Below are 18,907 nucleotides of genomic sequence, written 5' to 3'. Positions count from 1 at the left end.
GTGGGACAAGAAGGAACGAGCGAAGCGACCCGCGGAGTCCCTACCGGGCAAGTTTCGCCACATTCCTTTGAGCATTGCCTCGTCTGCCCAAACAACCAAGTCCCGTGGACTGCTCGCTTGAAACTCAGGTACCGTCTCAGTCGCTCATCACAGCTCGTTCGTGGGTCTCCATCCTCTCGTCACTGTCGGCAGTACACCGCTTCATGCTATCATCTCGCGACGCAAAACGCCAAAGCGCGCTCTTCAGACACTCTCTTTCTGGCCCGTCCAAGCTGACTGTGGAGGCACTGCTTGCACTCGATCAGCGATCCCTTCCGTGTTGTCCTGTCACATCTTGACGTACGCTGATGCCCATCAATTCCGCTTGATCAAGCGCGACGCAAATGGGTGCTTTGGTCGTTGGAAAAGATACACTTCGAGCTCTCTAGGACGGGGACGTCGTCCTGCGTGCACGTTGAAGCTGAAGCCTTTCCAAAGCGAGACGGCAGGCACGTCTGACCCACAAACAACCGCAAGCTCGAGCGAAAGTCTTGCTTGTTCGTGCCAAATCAGCGAGATTCATCTCTTCTAGGAAAGCGGAATCTACGCGTCGAACAGTTGTCTGGACTGTTGCGTTGCGCGAGGGTTGCCCAATGAAGTAGGTGCACCGCGACGAGGAGGCACGAACCGAGCACAAACAGGAATGTATGCGGAATGGTCATGTCACGGGATAGATCCTGCCGTTTGCCTGATCGGCATGCCAGTCGCGGGTGGTCTCGGACCGGCCAGACCGGATCTGATTGCGAGTGGAAAACAGTAGAGGTAATCATTGGCAGGAGCGTGAAGGTCTAGCAAATTGTAAAGTCGCTTCAAGTTTTCGAGCAGGTTGAACGGTGACAACCAGAAGATCCTATACGACATAACGAGCAAGAGATCAGCAATAACTCGATGACGGGGGACCGAGGGTTGCTTCAATCGCTACGGCACGAAGCGCGTGCGTGTGTGGGAGGATCAGGGTATTACACTAGGTGTCGGCAGTTCGAGGGTCGAGCGTACTCGCCCTTTGCTAGGCCAGGGATAACATACACGCCCCTTCCCCGAAGGGATAGAAGCGTGTTGTCCATCATGTCCAGGAGAGGAAGAAGCCAGGAGGAAAGGCGTTACTCACGGACTGAACAGCGCACACCAGGTCGACAAGCTGAAGTCGAGTAGAAGTCGCCAGAGCAGGTGGGCCAAGTATGAACAGTAATGGAAGGAAGAGAGAGGAGGCAGGAAGGGGAGACAAGGACCAACTTTTTTTTCCGCTTCACTCGCCGAGACAGAGACATCCGCATACACTGTGGATGCTCCTGCCCCGAAGCTCGTTCTTCAGCCCGATCCGATACGCACGCATGGCTTCCTCGAATGCAGTTCTGCTACCTCAGCCGGCGATCGAGCCTCCAGTGCACCGCGGCATGCAAGAGCTCGACCGGGCCAAGTTCACTCAGCGACTTGACCTGCTCGCAGCTCGCTTGCCCGCGGCCAAGACGACCCAGTTCCTCAAGCAGGACGGCAAGGAGTGCGCTCCTGTCCACACATCCCCTGACGTTCGTCTTGCCGACTTGACGCCGTCGATTTGTTGAACCAGATTCGTCTTGCGCATGAGGGGGATCGGCGCCGTCGTCCAAGACCCTTCGAGCGATTACCGTCGAGTGCTACTACGAACTGGAGACAAGTGTGGGTGAAATTTGGTCCCTCTCGACTGCACCCGCGTTTACAAGCTGAAGACTCGATGCGTCCGAGCAGCCAAGTTCCCTCAGAAGCTCGTCGATGTTCTGCAACAACACCAAGCCGAAGTCGTACCTGAGTCTGTCTCGTTCGATTACGACTACTGGACTTCGGGCACGTCGTTCCCGTCCATCTAGAAGCAAGGCGAAGAGCTCACCTCTCAATCCCGCAGACCAAGTCCTCCAAGCTATTCTGCCTGAAGACCTCCTCGACGAATCTCCAACAGCATTCACTCAAGTCGGACACATTGGTGGGTGAGATTTTCTGGCTGCCAACACTTGCCGAATCCAGTAGGGCGGCCTGGCTCACATGTTGGATACCGCAGCTCACTTGAATCTGCGCGATCAATATCTCCCGCACAAGCACCTGATCGGCCAAGTCATCCTCGATGTAAGACATATCTTCGTACTGGTATAACCAAGATCCTGACCCGCTCTGCTTTCCGTCGCAGAAAAACAAGAGCCTCCGGACAGTCGTCAACAAGCTCGACTCGATTGACAATGTCTACCGCAATTTCCAGATGGAGGTCCTCGCTGGAGATGCCGACTTTGTGGTTGAGATGGTAAGTCTCGAAAAGATACGCCGGCAACTACAAACCATACTGATCGCTGACACTGCTCGCAACAGGCCGAACACGATTGTCGATTCCGCTTCGACTTCTCAAAGGTTTACTGGAACTCGAGGCTGCAAACCGAGCACGCTCGTCTCGTCGAGTCCTTTGACGCGCAAGACGTTGTGTGCGATGCGTTTGCGGGAGTCGGTCCATTCGCAATCCCAGCAGGAAGGAAAGGGTGTGGAGTCATGGCGAGCGATCTCAATCCAGCGAGTGCCGAGGCGCTCGCGGAGAACGCGAAACTCAACAAGGCAAGTCGAACTCCTTGATGATTTCTCCCTCTTGGACATCCCTGATTTCGCCCACTCATCACTTTTGGAAGAGAACAGGTCGATTCGACAGTGAGAACTGCAAACGAGGATGCCCGAGACTTTATCCGCTCGTCAGTTCTCGCCGTGTGGGAGACTCCGTTCCCAACCTACGTCGCGCCTCTCTCTGCGAAAGAACGGAATCGTCGGAACCGCGAAGCGAGAGGACTCACTTCGACCTCGACTGATTCACCCGCACCGGCACCTGCTGTCGCTGCCTCTGCACCGACACCTGCGGTATCTCGACGCCTGATCAATCACTTTGTCATGAACTTGCCGGCTTCGGCAATCGAGTTCCTCGACGCGTACCGAGGGTTGTACCGAGACCTGTACGCCCAAGGTGGACAAGAAGCGCGCGACCTCGTCCAGCAGGTCGGACTGCCGATCGTGCATTGCTACTGCTTCACGAAGGACGTCGAAGGCGCCGAGAAAGACATTTGCGAGGTAAGCATCTCTCGTGTCCCCGAATTTCTTCTGGTCATAATTTGACACTCATGATCACGCGTTTCACTACCACCTCTCCAGCGAGCGACTCAAGCACTCGGGTTCAAAGTTCACCCGCAATTGGCCGATTACAATTTGAGATTCGTGCGAGATGTCGCACCGAAGAAAGAGATGTACTGCCTCGAGTTCCGATTGACGGACGAGATGGTGCAATAGAAACCCTTTCCCCCTCTCGAAATTCTGTTCGAGTTGCATGAGAGTACTACCTGCAAAACAATCTCTCTGATACGCTACAAGTAGAGTGAGCACTCAGGCCGGACTTGCGGATATCGGGGTCCGAGCGTGACCGAGTCGAGCTTCTCTGGCTTGCGCGCTCAAGACGCAAAAGATTCGGCTCGAGCATGTGGCAGATCGGACTTGTCACTCTTGCTCACGGAACATGTTGAGCAATTCAAGAAGGAATCGTTCCGTTTGACATTCTCCAGGGTTATGAAAAGGTGTGCATGAGGGGCAAGAAATACAGACTATGTAGTATGGGTAAATCCGAAATAAAGAAAGAAAGAAACGACCTCGGCTCGAGGGTGAACAAAGAAAGGAGTGTGGGCAAAAAGGGATGGTAGTTAACGACAGGGCGTCCTCCGTCAGTCACTGCCGGTCGAGTTTTGGCGAGCCAGGACGAGCGACGAGGTGGTCAAGAAAGATCGAACGGGGGTGAAGGGAACGGAGGAAGGGAAGTTGCAGACAGCCGTCAGGAAAATAAAAGTCTAGTGTGGTGATTATGCCGACGAAAACCGAGGAGATAGAGAGAGGGATGATCCGAGGGTAGAGGAGGAGACGATTCCGTGATTTTCCTTGATGAGAGAGAGAGAACAGAGGAACCCAAATGCAATGAACGACGAAGACCGAAAAAACCACCTTACATCACGAGCGAGCCCGATCCGTTGTAGCAGTAGTAGGGGTTCGAGTCCGAGTTGGCCTTGCGGAGGAAGTAACCGCTGGGGCAGGCGATCTTGCACGATCCCGAGCGGCAGACGGACGATCCGATACCGTTGTACGAGGAGGGGCAGATGTTTCCGGGTGTGCCGCAGTTGTTGGCGTCGGATTGGGTGGCGAAGCAAGCGCGGGTGTTGCCAGACTCGTAGAGGGTGTAGCCAGCGTTGCAACCAGCAGCGCAAGCACCAGTGGAAGCGTCGCAGGTGTTGTAACCGTTGGCAACGGTAGGGCAGGTCTGAGGAGCGAGAACAATAGCTAAAGTCAGTACGTGCGCATCGGCGAGGATCGAAGCAAAGAGGAGTTGCAACTCACGACACCACCGCAGGTCGAAGCCGAGGCAACGCACTGGGTTCCGTCAGATCCTCCGGGGGCGTATCCAGAGTTGCATCGGTAGGTGCACTTTCCGGAGATGCAGACGGCGGCTCCGTTGGCGGGAGGGGCAGCGGTGCGGCGCTCGCAGACGTTGTTGGTTCCGCAACGGACGCGGGCGGCGGCGAGGGCAGCCTTGGTCTTCAAGAAGGGCGAGTTCTTTGAGTAGGGGTTCTTCGAGGCGGCGGCAGCAGCGGCGGCACGCTTGGCAAGAGCCTTGGCGGCAGCCGAGCGACGGGCGACACCGGCAGAGGGGACCTCAACGTTGCGGGCAACGACGCCTGAGAGCAATCAACAAAACAAAAAAGTTAGCTCGTCGCGCTCGAGAGGTGATCAAATAAACTGCCTCGCGCCCAGACGCGTCGAGGAATGTTTATCGACTAGTGGTGCAGGTCAGCTCACCAGAGTTGACAGTCGAGGCGTTGACCGAGGCGAAGGAGAGGGCCGCGAGGGCGAGGGAGAGGAGGCAGGTCTTGATCGAAGGCATGGCTGGTAGTATGCGAGATAAGAAGAGGATCGAGGTAGAGGAAGAGGAGAGGTCGCTCGGGACTGAAGGTCGGAGAGTACGAGGAAGGAGGAGGAGGAGGGTAAACGAATGAAGGGTTCAGATAATCCGAGCGAGAAGGGAGAGCCGAGAGGAAACGACGAGAGGAACCGGGAAAGAGAAGATCTCGCAAAGGCAGGGCTCGCAGAGACTTTCCTTGTTCAGTGTTTTTGTTTTGATTCGAATTTGGAGCTCGATCGCGATTTCGGAAGCACGCGTCGAATCCGCGAGGGCGGCTTCGGGGCTCAAGTCCGGGGAAACGCTCAGTGCAATCTACCGGGACAGTGGGATCTTCGACCCGCACAAAAGAGCTTTCTCACGCAAAGACGGGAACACCGATCTGCGGGTGGATGTCCCTGAGCGACAGCCTGCGTCCCAGCAGAAGCATCCTGGCAGCGCGAGGGACCTTCTCAAGGCACATGTGCGCCTAAGCGTATTACCCATGAACCCCAGAGCGAGCCTGGGAAACCTTCGAGCTACTTTCGATTTTCGACGACGATTCGCTTTTACGCTTGACGATGATCATCACTGAGCGAGATTACTGTGACGCCGAGAATCCCCAACATCGTCCGACGCACTTTAGCCTTTGCGAACCCAAAAACCCCAGAAAAAAAAAAGGAAAGCGAGAATTCCGGTTGGCGGGGTCCGGGGCCTACCATCGATTTTTGTGTTCCCGCGACCCGTTGACGTTGGCCGTCCGGGGCGCTTAGCCTCGATGAAGCTGTACGATGAGTCGAGTGACAAGAGCCAGGGAATTGACGACTCACAAGCGTCGTGATGAAATAGAGTCCGAGCGGTTGCCGGCAAGAGGCAAGACGTGGCTCCTTGTTCCCGTCAAAATTCTCTATGTAGAGTCCGACCAGTAGCTGACCGCTGTAACAGTACTTTTCCGACGACCAGATCAGCTCATCGCAAAGGATTCTGTGAGATGCGAGCTCTGGGACTGACGACGGCGGCTTTACTCCGCATTGTTCCCTTGTGAGAGCTCGGTCGAAGCTGTCACACTCACCCCGCCGGTCAAGGTCGTTGCCCTAGCGTATTCCGCTGTGACCAGAGTAAGAGAACTGTGACAGCTGCACGCGAGTTTCATCAGCGCGTCGGGTCCTTCGTATCAGGTGCAAAAGTTGAATGATTGGTGAGCACTGACGGGCGATCCTTAACCTTCGTTTGAACACATTCCTCGAGCTGCGGGATCCGAGACGCGTTTCCTTTGCGAGTCGCACCCCAGAATCCAGATTGCAAACTTTGAGAGACGCGTCGCCGGTCGGTGGAATTCCGCGGTGCCGGGCCCCCGCACACGCGAATTTAATCGGAGTCTCGCCGCGGCCCTCCTGTTTGCGATTGTGAGGGAGTTACGCATTCTCCGGCGCACGGTCAGTCGAGACTCGACAGCCTCGGTTCTCTTGGCTTGATTGATTTGCCGGATCTGCGAGTTTGCCCGCAGATATGCCGTTCCATCCGACGACCACAACAACCCTCGAAAGATAATCGCACATCCGATCTGCTCAAGTAGCCTACTCCGCATGTCGACTCGTTCGTGTTCATTCGCGTTGGATAAGACGCGTTGGCGGAAGCGCCGCAAGTCGATTTCGAGGCGAGTGCTGTCTCGACGCGTCGTATCTGTCTGCAGATTCTCGAGCTCGTCGTGCACAAAGGTGGAATTTGGGTACAAGAGCTAGACAAGATGCTGTCCAAACCCTCCGCGCTGGCCAGATTAGTCGGATTCTGCCTCCAACCGACGAAAAACAGGGAACGGTTCGATTCGCAATCTGGCGACACAGCCTGCAATACAGGAAAGATCTAGTTAGGATGCGAATTAGTTCGCTCTCTACCCGCAGTGTGGACGCTACTGTCATTAGACTCGAGAGGTCAAAGGCGAGCGCGATGGGAGCTTGTACTGTAGTGAAGCGAACACTGACGCTCGCTGAGATCGAGAACAAGAGTCCGCTGGCTAGGCTGGCTTGAGTCCAGCTTGCTGCGCCATCCAGGGTGTTACCTCTGATGAGTCTCTGCAATTGAATGAAAGCTCTTATTGCCTCGATGGACTCCGGCGCAAAACGCACGGCCCCTGCTGACTACGGGCAAATTCAAACACTTTGGCAAAGGCCGCTGATGACTGCCCCTCACTGAATACTATGCGACGTCTGGCTTAAGACTGTAGCGTTGCATAGCGCGCCGGTCCTGTCCAGTCTGTGTCGCGACAAACATTTCAGTAGCTCGAGAACATCTCCCCGCCAAGTAATTCAGGGGCAGTCCCAATCTTAATATGCGAGGCTCGCCGTCACCCATGACTGGCAATTAATCGAGACAATTGAACTCAACTCAAGCATTTTCAATATGCGAGCACCCGTCGGAAAGCCCTACAATACATACAGTGAATCTCCGCCGTGAGTACTCCGACCCTTGTTCGGTTCTTCCTCTCTCGATCGTCCTGCAATTCTGAGACGGCTTAGAGAGCGTGATGCACTATGCGCGTTTTCACCCTCCTGCCGAGCTGAGTCGGGCTCTTTACCTGTCGAAGTCTGAGAAACCCCGCTCGTCAGAGCAGTGCGTGTTCGAGTGCAGAGGACATGGAAACCAGTGACAGACTAGCACGATCACTGATCAGGAGATCTCGAAACACGCGAGCGAAGCTCGGTGGTGTCAGGTACAACGATTGTTGCCACGAGAAGGCGGCCTGAGAACTACAGCAACGCATGACAGCGCGCTCGAGCTCGACTATTCACACCGTCTATCGCTCCCGATGCGAACATTGTACTTCTTCTAGCGAATTCTGGCTCGTCAGAAGCGAGCACACCCTAGCTCTCCAGGGGAGGGCTGTGCGCTGGCGCGAGTGGCAGGCAATGGCTGCAAGTAGTCGCAAGACTCGCTGACTTTCAGGCTGCTGTGTGCTCGGGAAAGCTGAACGCGAGCGCTCAGATCGATACGATTGCGCCGCAAATATTCAACAGACAGGAGAAAGGGGACCGTGCGACGCGGCAACATTGAGTAAAGACTTGCGATCAACAGCGCAGAGGTGATGGATACCACGGCACAGCGTCACCTAGCTGAACCAGGCTTTAGCTGGTATGGGGCGCCGGAGCAGGCGCGTAGTCTGTCGACAGACAAATGAAGGTCAGTCAGCAGGGGATGAACGAGAGGGTCGGACAGATTGATGAGCGCGACAGATAAAGCCGAGCGCAAGCGTTCCGCAAGAAGTGATGCTCGCGGCTGAGTCCACGGCGAGGCTTCGACTAAGGGTTCGATAAATCACGTACGCGATCCCGGCGCGAAGTTGTCTTCTGCCCGCCGAGGTCCAAAAGTCGTTTGACGCGTGACCGAATTAATAGTCTGACAGGTGTCAATGACACGATTTTATAGCGATGCTCACATGGGCGTAAGACCAGGAAAAGTGCGAGGTGTCTAGAAGTAAGTGAGTTATCAGAATTATGAATAACTAGTACTCTGCGCTATTTGGACCCAATTTCGATATCGCGCGCGCGCGCGCGCCTCTCGACGTCCGACTCTCTCCCGCGTCCGATCTGTCCGACTGTACGACCTCTAGACCCCGTCTACACACGCCGGACGTGTCCAAAGAGCGCGCGACTTGACCTTGGAAGTCTTGATCCCCACTCGTCACTGTGCCGGCCACCTTCTGTCATCACAGCAATTCGACCCGCAGCCGACCTGCACCCGGCACGCAACACTCCGGAATCTCAATCACCGTTCTCGTGGCGTGATCCTCGCCCACAGAGTCAGTAAACGCTCCCTCTCTCGTGCGGCACACGCGTGCGATCGGCGTTCCGATTCGGCAAAATCAACAAACGCGACTTTGCTGTCCCTTGCTCGCGTCGACACGGCGAGGCAGCTGTGCGTTTGTGTCTTCGAGTGATCTCGATCAGCGAGGCGCATCAGCAAGACCAAGAGCACGTGGAGCAGAGACGCAGGGACCGACATCACACGCGTCGGCTCTCGTTGCTAATCTCAATCTTGTGAACCTGCGGAAATTGTACTGACCACAGCTTACGGTGTTCATACTCGCAGCTGTACTGCTCAATCACCCACGCGACCTCGCACCCTCGCCGCTTCGAACGACATCATGAGCGCTTCCAACTTCTTCAACCAGGATCTCCTCACCAAGCGCGGTGCGCTCGCGCAAGTATGGATGGCATCGCATCTCACGACCAAGTTGTCGAAACATACTCTCACGTCGACCTCGATTCCGAAATCGGTCCAGTCGATCCTCGGAACCCAACTCGCGTCGATGGCGATCCGGTTATCGGGCCAGCTTCTGCTCGGTATCGCGAGGATTTACTCGCGCAAGACCAAATACCTGCTCGACGATGCCCACGAAACCCTCGCCAAAGTCAAGAAGGCGTTCCAGAACGAGGGTCGGGCTGCAGTCGACTTGCCTCCGGAGCAGCAGGGTCACGGATCAGGCGAGAGCGGCGCGCGTGGAGGCAGGGACATCAACCTGCGGCGCGAAACCGGAGATCTTGATGACCTGCTCGCCGCAGATTTCGGAGACGAAGAGTGGTCCCTCGAGAAGTACCTCGCAGCGAATGCAGGCAAGGACAAGGGCAAGGCCAAAGCGAAAGCACTTACGGCAAACTTGGCCGACATCACGCTTGACGAATCGTACAACAACACCGACTACTTTGACTTTGGCGACCTTGACGCTGGTGGTGCGCACACGGGCTTCGAACTCGGCCTCGATGACGACTTTGCCCTGTTCGAAGGCGACGACGAGCTCAACGCGCTCGCCGGCAATTCACAAGCGAGGCCAAACAAGCGCACTCGCGCCGACGGGGAGGAACGCGACGATGGGGACATCTCGGTCGAACTCGGTCGTGACGCGGCCCCTCACCTTTCCTCTGACCGGGGCTCGCTGGCTCCCCTCGACTTCAACAAGGACGAGTTCGGCATCCTGGCGCCCGAAGGAGGTCCGGATGACTTTGGAGGATACGATGCCGGTTTGAACCTCGGGCTCGACATGGACGACATGAACCACGAATTTGGAGGAGGTATTGACGACGACGTGAACGGAGAAAAAATGCCAAGTACATTCCCGCTTTTTCTCAGACAGGTCGTTCCGCTTCATATGATTGACTGACGCTCGATATCGTAGCCTTCGATCCGTTTGCCTCGCCTCGACCCGACTCGGTGGCGCCAGTTGCAAATGATGCCCGTACTGAAGCGGGAGATTCTCTGCAGCTCACTCCGCGCGCCGCTGCTGCGGTCAACGACCGTGGAGCGGTCAAAGAGCCTGCGAAGAAACGTCAAAAGGCTCTCGCGATGGACAAGGTCATCGAGCTCGACTGGCAATCGGCTCGGCTCGCCGGAAACGACCGCTTCAAAGAGGTAAGCCGAACCCACATCGGCCTGTAGCAGCTCTAGCAAGACTAATATTTCGGACTGACCTCACAGCCTGAATTCCTGCCCCGATCCCGTCTCCACCTCGCCCTCATTTCGCCTAACATTCACCTTGCTCTCCTGCCACAAGCTCTCCCGAAAACCTCGAAGAATGCACTCGCGCTCGAATCGTTTGCGCCGCCAGGTCTGCTCGCTCCAGAACTCAAGGAGCTGTTCAATATGCCGACCCGCCGAGAGCGCATCAAACTCGAAGGCCGCACACGAGACGCTGCAATGCGCGACCGGCCCGTCGAACTCGGCCGAAGAGCGGCGAGCGTCGTTTCGAATAGGTCGAACATCCGCGATGAGCACGATCGAGGGGACGAGTTGGACTGGGGCTTTGGCGGAGGAATTGACGGCCAGGGAGAAGAGCCGGACCTCATGTACGGACTCGCGAACGAAGGCGAGGATCTCGGTGGGTTCGACAACGGCGACATGTTTGACTTTGACCTCGGTTTGGACGAAGGACGTTCCGAGGCCGGGGCGAACGCGGCCAAGAGTCCCGCCGCGCGATCGAAGAAACAGAAAACGTCGCATGGCCGGGACAACGAACGGGAAGTGACCCCGGCTCGATCGGTTGGATCAGGACGAAGTGTATTCGAGGACGAGGACAAGGTGTACCGCTCGGAAGGACCGCTCGCGATCTTTGACGAGCTCGGATCGGGCCGATCGCTTGCCTCGTCCCAGTCGGCAGTGTCGGCGACTCCTTCGCGGTCGCAGGTGTTCAGTCAGAGTCTTGCAACCGAGGACGAAGAGGCAGCTGCCGCCGCGACGCAGACTGATACGCAGAAGAGCGGTAGCATCAGTCTGCAAAGTCGCAATACGAAGAAAGCCGTGCAGGTCATCCAGCAAGAGCTCGAGGAGGACGACATGTCTGAATTGGCGGAGAAGAAGGTCGCGTTCAACAAGGTTGCTGAAAAGGTGAGTCCTTCCTTTAGGCTCCTGCAACGCCTGTCATGTCTGACTAATCCATGGTCTGTTCGATCTGGCTTCAGGCATCTCGTCGAGCTGCTTCCTCGTTCTTCTTTGAACTGCTCGTCCTCTCGTCGGCCGATGTCATCAAGATCAAGCAGCAAGAAGCGTACGGCGATATTGAGCTTCGCGCGACTGACAAGCTCCGCGAGATCATCGTCTGATCATTATCTATTCCACATACCCATACCCCTATTCTGGCTGTCTTGCTACTTCGTCGTATATGGTCCTTCATTTTTGCCTGACATTCTATCGTCTCTAATGTGATTTCTGCGCTTCACTCGCACGTGCACATCGGTCGGCGAAACCGCCGCGGGACCCGCAAATGATATACCCGCGGATCCTTGCAGTGTCTCATCTTGCGATGGGTTGTTGTGCTCTCTTTGATTGCTTTCAACCGCGGCGGTCTCGTTTGGTCACGTCGCCTGTCGCTCGCCGACCTGATATGTGACTGTTGACGCGCCCGGTAAGATTCGGCGGCGAAAATCGCGAACGCTTGCTCAGTGGCTTCGGGATCTCTTTGTAGGCGGATTTCACCAGGGACGAGATAGTATTTCGACACAAAGGTGCGAACCAAGATGAAAAATAGGGGGAAGCGGTTCGAGTCGAGCCCTATTCGAAATTAGCGAGACTAGAGACGACGGGCGCGAGCGCACTTGAAGGGGCGCAAGCCGTGGGAAGGTCGGCAAGGGAAAGCGCTGTACTGTAACATGCGGGACTTCTCGCCAGTGCGCAGATTAACGGAATGGTTGACCACGTGCCCTCAAAAATGTGAGTGAGCAAACCCACTATGGCGCTCATCCGCACCAACTGTGTTAGCCTGAGTTCGGGTTTGCTCGCTGTGTGGACTGAGCACAGCTTGCTTGTGTTTCAAATTGACCGCTGTGAGCCAAGCCAAGCCTTTTGGCTTATTGAGGTTGGCTGGCGAACAATGACAGTATTGTACGACCGGCGTCGGGAGATCGACGCCGAGACTTTTGCGCAGGTGCCGGCGCCGAGCTGAAACAACTCTGCCCTTTGTCCTCCTCATCTCTCCAGCTTTTTCACCCGCCTTCTCACCCGCTGTCCCTTTGTCCGATGCTGTTATCGCCGCAAGCGACGCCATCGGCTCTGCCGACAACTCTCGTGTTTGACCGCCACCGTGACCGCAACCGACTCTTCCGTCAAACTGCACCACTGGGTTGCCTAACCTCGTGAGATCGTCGTGAGTGGCAGTCCAGGAGTCCTTGTCGCGCTGCGAGGCAGAACTCACCATTCTCGACGTTCCCGCGGTAAACAGATGGACCAGTTCCTGCTCGCGCCCGGACCTGAGCAACCGAGTTTCCAGGTGCAGCCGCCGACACCGATCACCGCGACTATGCCAACCTCGGCGTGTTTCCTCCCGCATGTTCCGACTGCATCGTCGCCGGTCGCGATCCCTCCTTCGTCTCGGCCAGCCTCTCGCAACGGCACGTCGACGTCTTTGAGCCGTAGCAGCAGTCGACACCACCCTTACGGCATGTCTCCCGCATCGTTGGCGAGCTCAATCTCCGGTCACTCCTTCCGCTCGAGGTCCGCCACGAGCGCGAGTGAGCGCAGCGACTGGGAAAGCGAGGCGAGCGCATACGACACGGATCTCGATCCCAAGCTCGCCTACTCGCCCGAGCCGTTCGGATTGCCTCCATTCGACTTGATCGTCCCTCTCGACGCAGAACTTCCTCAGCCGCCGACCCCGGCCCAACTCAGCTCGCCTCTCCCGTCCACGGACAAACCCGTGCGGATTGGCAAGAACGGGAAACCGCTCAAGTCGCACGCTCGCAAGACTGCGCCTGGACACATCAAACGCCCTCCCAATGCGTTCATCCTGTTCCGGTCGCACTGCTGCGCACCTCGTGGTGAGGCGTCCGAGCCCGATCCTCCCGGAACCGCACATGCCCGCCATCTTGCCAGTCTCGACATCAACAACTCGCAGCATGTCTCTCTCATCGTTTCGCAATTGTGGAAAGGCTTGAAGCCAGACGAGAAGGCGTACTGGGAGAACAAGGCGCGTGTGGCCAAGGAGGAGCATCAACGCCTGTATCCCGGGTATCGCTACAAACCTCAGCAACGATCAAAAGACTCGATCCGCAAGCGCAAGAAGCCGGATCCGAAAGAGTCGAGGGAGCACCGAGATGCTTGCCATGAAGTCGCTCGAATCGTGATGAACCAAGAGGCGGATCCGAATGACGTCGACCGACTGCCGGTCCCGCCACCCACTGCGAGAGCGCGGCCACGGACAAACCTGATGGAACAAGTCCTCGACGGTCCCTCGTCGAGACGAAGCCGAGCCAAGGCGAGGACAACCCGCACTGCTCAGCGCAAGGGCAAACAATCGTCTGGCTCGGAGGATTCGAGTCCTCCTCCTTATGAATTACCGAATCCTCCGACGAGGTGCGACCCTCTGTTCCGTCCTGTGACCTCGCCGTATCCATCCGTACTTCAAGCCTCCGCACCGGCTCAAGGCTTCGAGCCTCGCTCGACATCGGAGCACGACAAGTCGCCCTTCGCTTATATGGCTCAGCTCGACCGAGAAATCGCACAGTCGTCCATTCACCCGAACAGTCTCTTCGCCGTCGATCCTCGCTATGGCCTCCTCACCTCGACGGTAGATGGCCAGGCTCTTCATCCTCTTTCTCGCGCCTCGCCACCTTGCCCACAAACTCCTGTTCAGCAGGGGCCACCTGCTCTCGACTCTGTCGCAGCTTCACCTGTCGCATTCACTCGACCTCCATCGCCGACAGCTGATGCGATCCGACAGATGCAGTCGTACTCTCTTGGTGGTCCTTCTCCTCCCGTTCTCGCTCAGCTGCCTTCGCCACCTGTCACGACCGAATCGAGCACCTCTACCTTTACTTTCGGAACGAGCTCGTCTCCGTTCAACCCTGATGCTGCGCCGTCCCTCGCACAACGTCGGGATATCCGATTCCCTCCGAATCTGCCGCTCTCAGCGCTCAAACATCGGCGCAGCACCCTTCGTGCCGGCCAAAGGATTGATCTCGAAGGTCGGGGTGACCTGATGCTCATCTCGCCACTCACGACAACTTTCAACGGTCGACGACAGTCTCTCGGTTGGAGCTCGGGACTCCGAAGAGTCAGTATCGGACTAGCTTCCGGAACAGACGGGACCGCGCATGAAGCGGCAACGACGCCTGTCCCATACCGCAAGGGTTCGCTCTCGGCAGGAGTCCTCGCAAACGATGCCTCGTTCGAGACTTTCACCTTCTCGAATGACGTGATCGACTCATTCCCGGTCGAGAACCCGTTCCTCGACGCCGACCTGCTCGCGCAATACCAAGCATCGAACTTGTCGTTTCCCGAAGACGAATTCGACAACGAGAGCGAGCGACCCAACACGGCCTCGAGCGCATGGTCGACTGACGACGCGATTGTTGAGCGACTCGAAGGCGGGTTCCCCGAAGGATTTTTCGATCGACGACGCTCGACCCTTGTTGCGAGCAAGTTCTCCTCACCACAAGACACGGGTTCTCCCGAGTACCATGTCGGTTCGACTCATTTCTTCGGCCAACCGGCATCTCCATTCCAATCTCAGGAATCGCACGAGCCGGTGCAGCGCGAGGCCGTCCCGGCCTTTGGATCTCCCGAGTTTGGTGGTTCTTTCCAACCTTTTGAGCACCGTCCTTCGATCGGAACTCTCCTTTCTTCTTCTCTCGTCAACTTCAACGATACCACTCGCAACGATCTTCCCACAGAGTCGCATGAGCAGGAAGAATGGACCATGGCTTCGATGAAGGATACGGCGCTCTCGATTTTGCGCGAACAACGTAATCTCGTGTCTCCCGAACGAAGCGAGCCTGCTGCGGCCGAATGCGAATATGTGCTGTTGCCCGTAGAGCAACTAGGCGATACAGACCTACTCGCCAAGCTACACGAGTGAGTTTCGAAATGTTCTCGTTTCGCGGTCGATAGAGCTTTCGAGTATTGACTTGCAAGGCAAACCTCTTCTTTGCGACAGACAAGGATACGGCATCGCGTTCGAAACCGCACGTCTCGATACCCAACCACTGCACAACCCTCTGACGGCTCATTCACCACTTCCTTCGGGATCGACAATGCCTCTTGAGGATTCCCCTCTGCTTTACCAATCGTCGTTCTGATCTCCAATGCCTAAAAGCTCTCTTGACCTTTTCCACGATCCTTCCGTCGTTTGTATATGAATCTTTCTATCTTTATTGGAATTCCTCCGGATGTTGCAAACTCTCGATACCAGTTCTAGTACAGTCGGATGTCCTCAACGGCGGTCAGGATTGAGAGAGACAGACGAGTGATTGCACACAACATGTTTGAAGCGGTAATAGGGTCCATGAGAGAAAGAGAGAAAGTCAAGACTAAGAGGTGGCAAATAACAGGAGGAAAAGCGAGAAGAAAGGAGAAATGAACGAGACCCAAGACCATTCAGATCTCCGGTACCGGGTAACGCCTCGATTCAACCCCGAACCCTTGTTCGTGGTAGGGATATGTTCGGTGAGCCGAAGACATTGTCCCTCCTGCTCCTCCTGAGTATCCCATCGAAGCCTGGTAGGGCTTGGGTGATGACGGCGAGTTGCCGTAAGCTGCAAGATGAGGCGCGACTGGAGGAGGCGGTGGTGCAGGTGACGAGTAGCTCGCAGAAGGACCTTTGTAGTTGTGGTACGACTCGTCGCTTCCACCCGAGTAAGGTCGCTGGTATCCCGATCCAGCACCGTAACCCGGATCGTAATGCTGGTACGGGTCTTGCTGAAGGTACCCGTAATCTCTTACACCCCCCGCGGCAGCCCAGGCTCCCTCCCCTCCTCCTCCCGAATCTCCACCACCGTTGAACGGACGTTCGTCCTCAATCGCGAACTTGCCTTCGGCTTTCTTGACCTTCTGGACAGGCGCGCCTTCACTCCTCCTTCGTTGTGCCTTGTCTCGCCTCCAGAGGTAGAACAGGAACCCGAGCAGGAACGCTGCGAGGACACCACCAATCACGCCGCCGATGATCGGACCCGGGGCCGAGTGGCCATTGTCCGACGAGACTTGGTTCGAAGTAGGTGATGGTCGTACCATTGTTGCAGTGTACGACGCTGAATTGGAGCGAGTCGCGTCAGGAGGCAATTACGAACGATTGGGCAAGGCGTGCAACTTTTTTTCCTACTTACAGACGTCGACAGGGACAGACTCGATCCAGGTTTCCGTGATGAGATACGGGTAGTAGCTATACAGCGTTAACAGTCAGTCTCAGCGTATAGAGAAGGACGTCGAGCGCCAACTTGGGTACTGACCCAAATCGAGCATCCGGACCAAGCTGCGAAATGGTGACGTTGTGCGATCCGTACACAAGAGTTCCGCTGTCCCACACGAGTTGGGTGCCTTGCGAGTAGCCAGAGTCGTTGTAGAGATCGACCGTGTAGTAGTCTTTGCCATCAACAGCCAATTGACACAATCCTCGATCTGCCTTCTTCTCGGCCAAGTACGCAACGCCAACGCCGATGAAGGAGAAGGTGACGGCCGCATCGGATGCATTCGAATAGGCTGAATGCAGGCAACGCAGTCAGCATGGGATGTGGCTGCGCGAGAACACCGGGAACTCTGGGCTTACCTTGATACACCCCGTCATCTTGATCAGATCTCCACGTGCCGACGTCTATATTTGTAGTCAGGTCAGATCGCGTTAGTGTCATGGCATCTCAACCGATACGAGCCAGACTCGGGGCGGTCACGCACAAGTTAGCTGGGTCGAGTCTGACGAAATGTTGTAGCTTTGAGCGCCGATAATGGCAGCGTTGGCGGTCATGGAGCGATAAAGCGCTCCTGCTGCTAGGACTGGGAGCGTCCGGGGCGAGCGAAGGCGTAGAGAGGGAGCCATTGTTCGTCTGTCGGTGGTGAGCGACCCAAATCACACGCTTGCTTTCGGGGTCGAAGCGAGCTTGAGACGCGTAGAGTACGGTTTTAGCGAGGCCGTCCTGTTGCAGCGGAGTAACGAGCATGAACCGTCAGTGCCACAATTCACCGATGCTTGGCACATTCCGGCCCTTCGCGTGACAGCCCATGGCTGATGTCCAGTGCGAAGTTCTTGAGCATCAGATTCTCGAGCCTTTACTCCTGCGTGGCAGAGAGCACAGGGATCTGACCGTGGGTCCCATGCAGAGCCTGAATCAACACACAACCCGCAGCGGTCCCTGCTGCTGCGTCCTTCGTTGACATGTGAGGCACGCGAAGAAGAAGACGTACAAGAATTGCGTGCGAATGTGCTTGGGTCCACAGAGCCGGTTGATGTGCGCTGCGGCAAGGTTTGAATGGACGCGAGGCGGCGGGATCCTTGTCGCTTGCTCGGGCGTCGAAAGCGCGTTGACAGTCTCGTGTTGCCGGCTGTGGGCGGCTCTGTTTGGATCTGGCTGTCTCGTAGACCGTCGCAGGAGGTGAATGTGCTGATCAGGTTGATGAGATCTCGCAAGCCTTTGCCGAGCCAATTTGCAACCGTAGCCTTGGCTCCTTCATCCTGCCCGACTGAATCATCGCTGGTTAGGCCAGGAAACTATGAATGGTACCACAGTAATACTGGCACTGTATCATCACGTCAAAACGATGTACAGTACGTTCAGGTGGCCAGCCTTTCGCAGTCGGAGGCCCGAAGGACATTACACGAGCTATAGTCCATGGTCTCTCTCTAAGTTGAGCTGTATGCATTGAACGCGTCGCGCTATCGCGGAAGATCTTGCCGAGCAGGGCGCTGCACCAAATGGCTTCGCGAGAATGCACGATCCCCTGCTTCGCCACAGAGGTTTCCAGCGTCCCGTGCTAGACGGCGGAACAGCGGAACTCCGTACTGTGTGCTTGACTCGAGGCTCTGGCCCATCAGACGTGCGAGAGAAATGCATCGAGAAGGAGTCGACCTTCCAAGAGAGTCTCCTCAGGACACTATAGTTTACTCGCACCTCTCTGGCGGAATCTATCAAGGTGACACCGTTGGATATCTCTCTAGCCCGATGAGTCGTCAGAAGTAGCTTTTCGCGCGTGTCGCCCTTGTGAATGTCACGTTGCTCGACAGTCACACCGAATATTTCGGCGCAGACTATAATTGTAGTCCAGGTGAGTCGGAAGTAGGTGCCACGATCAAAACTATCCCCGTATGCTATTGTCATGTCATCCGGTCTGGATCGGTTGAAACGTTCGTGGGAAACAGCGTCAAATGCATCAGCAAGAAGATTGCTCCTCTTTCTGGCTTGCGTCCGCCCTGTACGCGGCTCAAACGAGTTCCTCTTCAGTCGAGTTGTCGAGAGATCGGTAGATGACCCTCGGATCAATTCGACTGAACGACTCCCCCGAGCGAAGCTGAATGTTTCGCGCTCGGATCCCTACACCGGTGAGGATTTTCTCAAACAAAAACTATGTATGCATCTAAGGTGCTTTGCTCGCGGGCTGTAGCACTGCGAACCTGCATTCAATCTAGAGCCTGCTGCTCACATACGGCGTTTATCTAACAAGCGAGTCTCGACCATATAACTTATTCAACGCAATGCAACAGGGGAG

At 56.2% G+C, this 18,907-nt stretch overlaps 5 protein-coding genes across 5 annotated transcripts; 3 read left to right on the top strand and 2 right to left on the bottom strand.

Moving 5' to 3' along the window:
* Window positions 1-1,370: 1,370 nt before the first annotated feature.
* On the top strand, window positions 1,371-3,327 carry TRM5 (tRNA (guanine) methyltransferase; the record flags this gene model as incomplete). Its single annotated transcript, XM_076680243.1, has 9 exons — window positions 1,371-1,537; window positions 1,607-1,695; window positions 1,765-1,860; window positions 1,919-1,996; window positions 2,072-2,136; window positions 2,198-2,308; window positions 2,374-2,610; window positions 2,689-3,111; window positions 3,193-3,327. 9 exons carry the CDS (start codon window positions 1,371-1,373, stop codon window positions 3,325-3,327), a joined length of 1,401 nt encoding a protein of 466 aa, XP_076532636.1.
* Window positions 3,328-4,027: 700 nt separating this feature from the next.
* JCM15063_002607 (uncharacterized protein) lies at window positions 4,028-4,960 on the bottom strand (the record flags this gene model as incomplete). The annotated part of the gene is made up of 3 exons (XM_076680242.1): window positions 4,028-4,339; window positions 4,417-4,754; window positions 4,876-4,960. 3 exons carry the CDS (start codon window positions 4,958-4,960, stop codon window positions 4,028-4,030), a joined length of 735 nt encoding a protein of 244 aa, XP_076532635.1.
* Window positions 4,961-9,095: 4,135 nt separating this feature from the next.
* On the top strand, window positions 9,096-11,544 carry MCD1 (kleisin alpha; the record flags this gene model as incomplete). Its single annotated transcript, XM_076680241.1, has 4 exons — window positions 9,096-10,056; window positions 10,125-10,357; window positions 10,424-11,329; window positions 11,404-11,544. The coding sequence occupies 4 exons, from the start codon at window positions 9,096-9,098 to the stop codon at window positions 11,542-11,544; spliced, it is 2,241 nt and encodes a 746-aa protein (XP_076532634.1).
* A 1,115-nt stretch (window positions 11,545-12,659) lies between these two features.
* On the top strand, window positions 12,660-15,513 carry JCM15063_002605 (uncharacterized protein; the record flags this gene model as incomplete). The annotated part of the gene is made up of 2 exons (XM_076680240.1): window positions 12,660-15,289; window positions 15,372-15,513. The coding sequence occupies 2 exons, from the start codon at window positions 12,660-12,662 to the stop codon at window positions 15,511-15,513; spliced, it is 2,772 nt and encodes a 923-aa protein (XP_076532633.1).
* A 298-nt stretch (window positions 15,514-15,811) lies between these two features.
* JCM15063_002604 (uncharacterized protein) lies at window positions 15,812-17,243 on the bottom strand (the record flags this gene model as incomplete). Its single annotated transcript, XM_076680239.1, has 5 exons — window positions 15,812-16,461; window positions 16,537-16,592; window positions 16,660-16,909; window positions 16,977-17,021; window positions 17,102-17,243. 5 exons carry the CDS (start codon window positions 17,241-17,243, stop codon window positions 15,812-15,814), a joined length of 1,143 nt encoding a protein of 380 aa, XP_076532632.1.
* Window positions 17,244-18,907: the final 1,664 nt, after the last annotated feature.

This window comes from Sporobolomyces koalae, assembly GCF_050403365.1.
Source record: "Sporobolomyces koalae JCM15063 DNA, S_koalae_JCM15063T_v1_ctg34, whole genome shotgun sequence".
NCBI lineage: Eukaryota > Fungi > Basidiomycota > Microbotryomycetes > Sporidiobolales > Sporidiobolaceae > Sporobolomyces > Sporobolomyces koalae.
The sequence above is the reverse complement of the archived record's forward strand: the minus strand, read 5'-3'. Positions and strand labels throughout refer to the sequence as shown.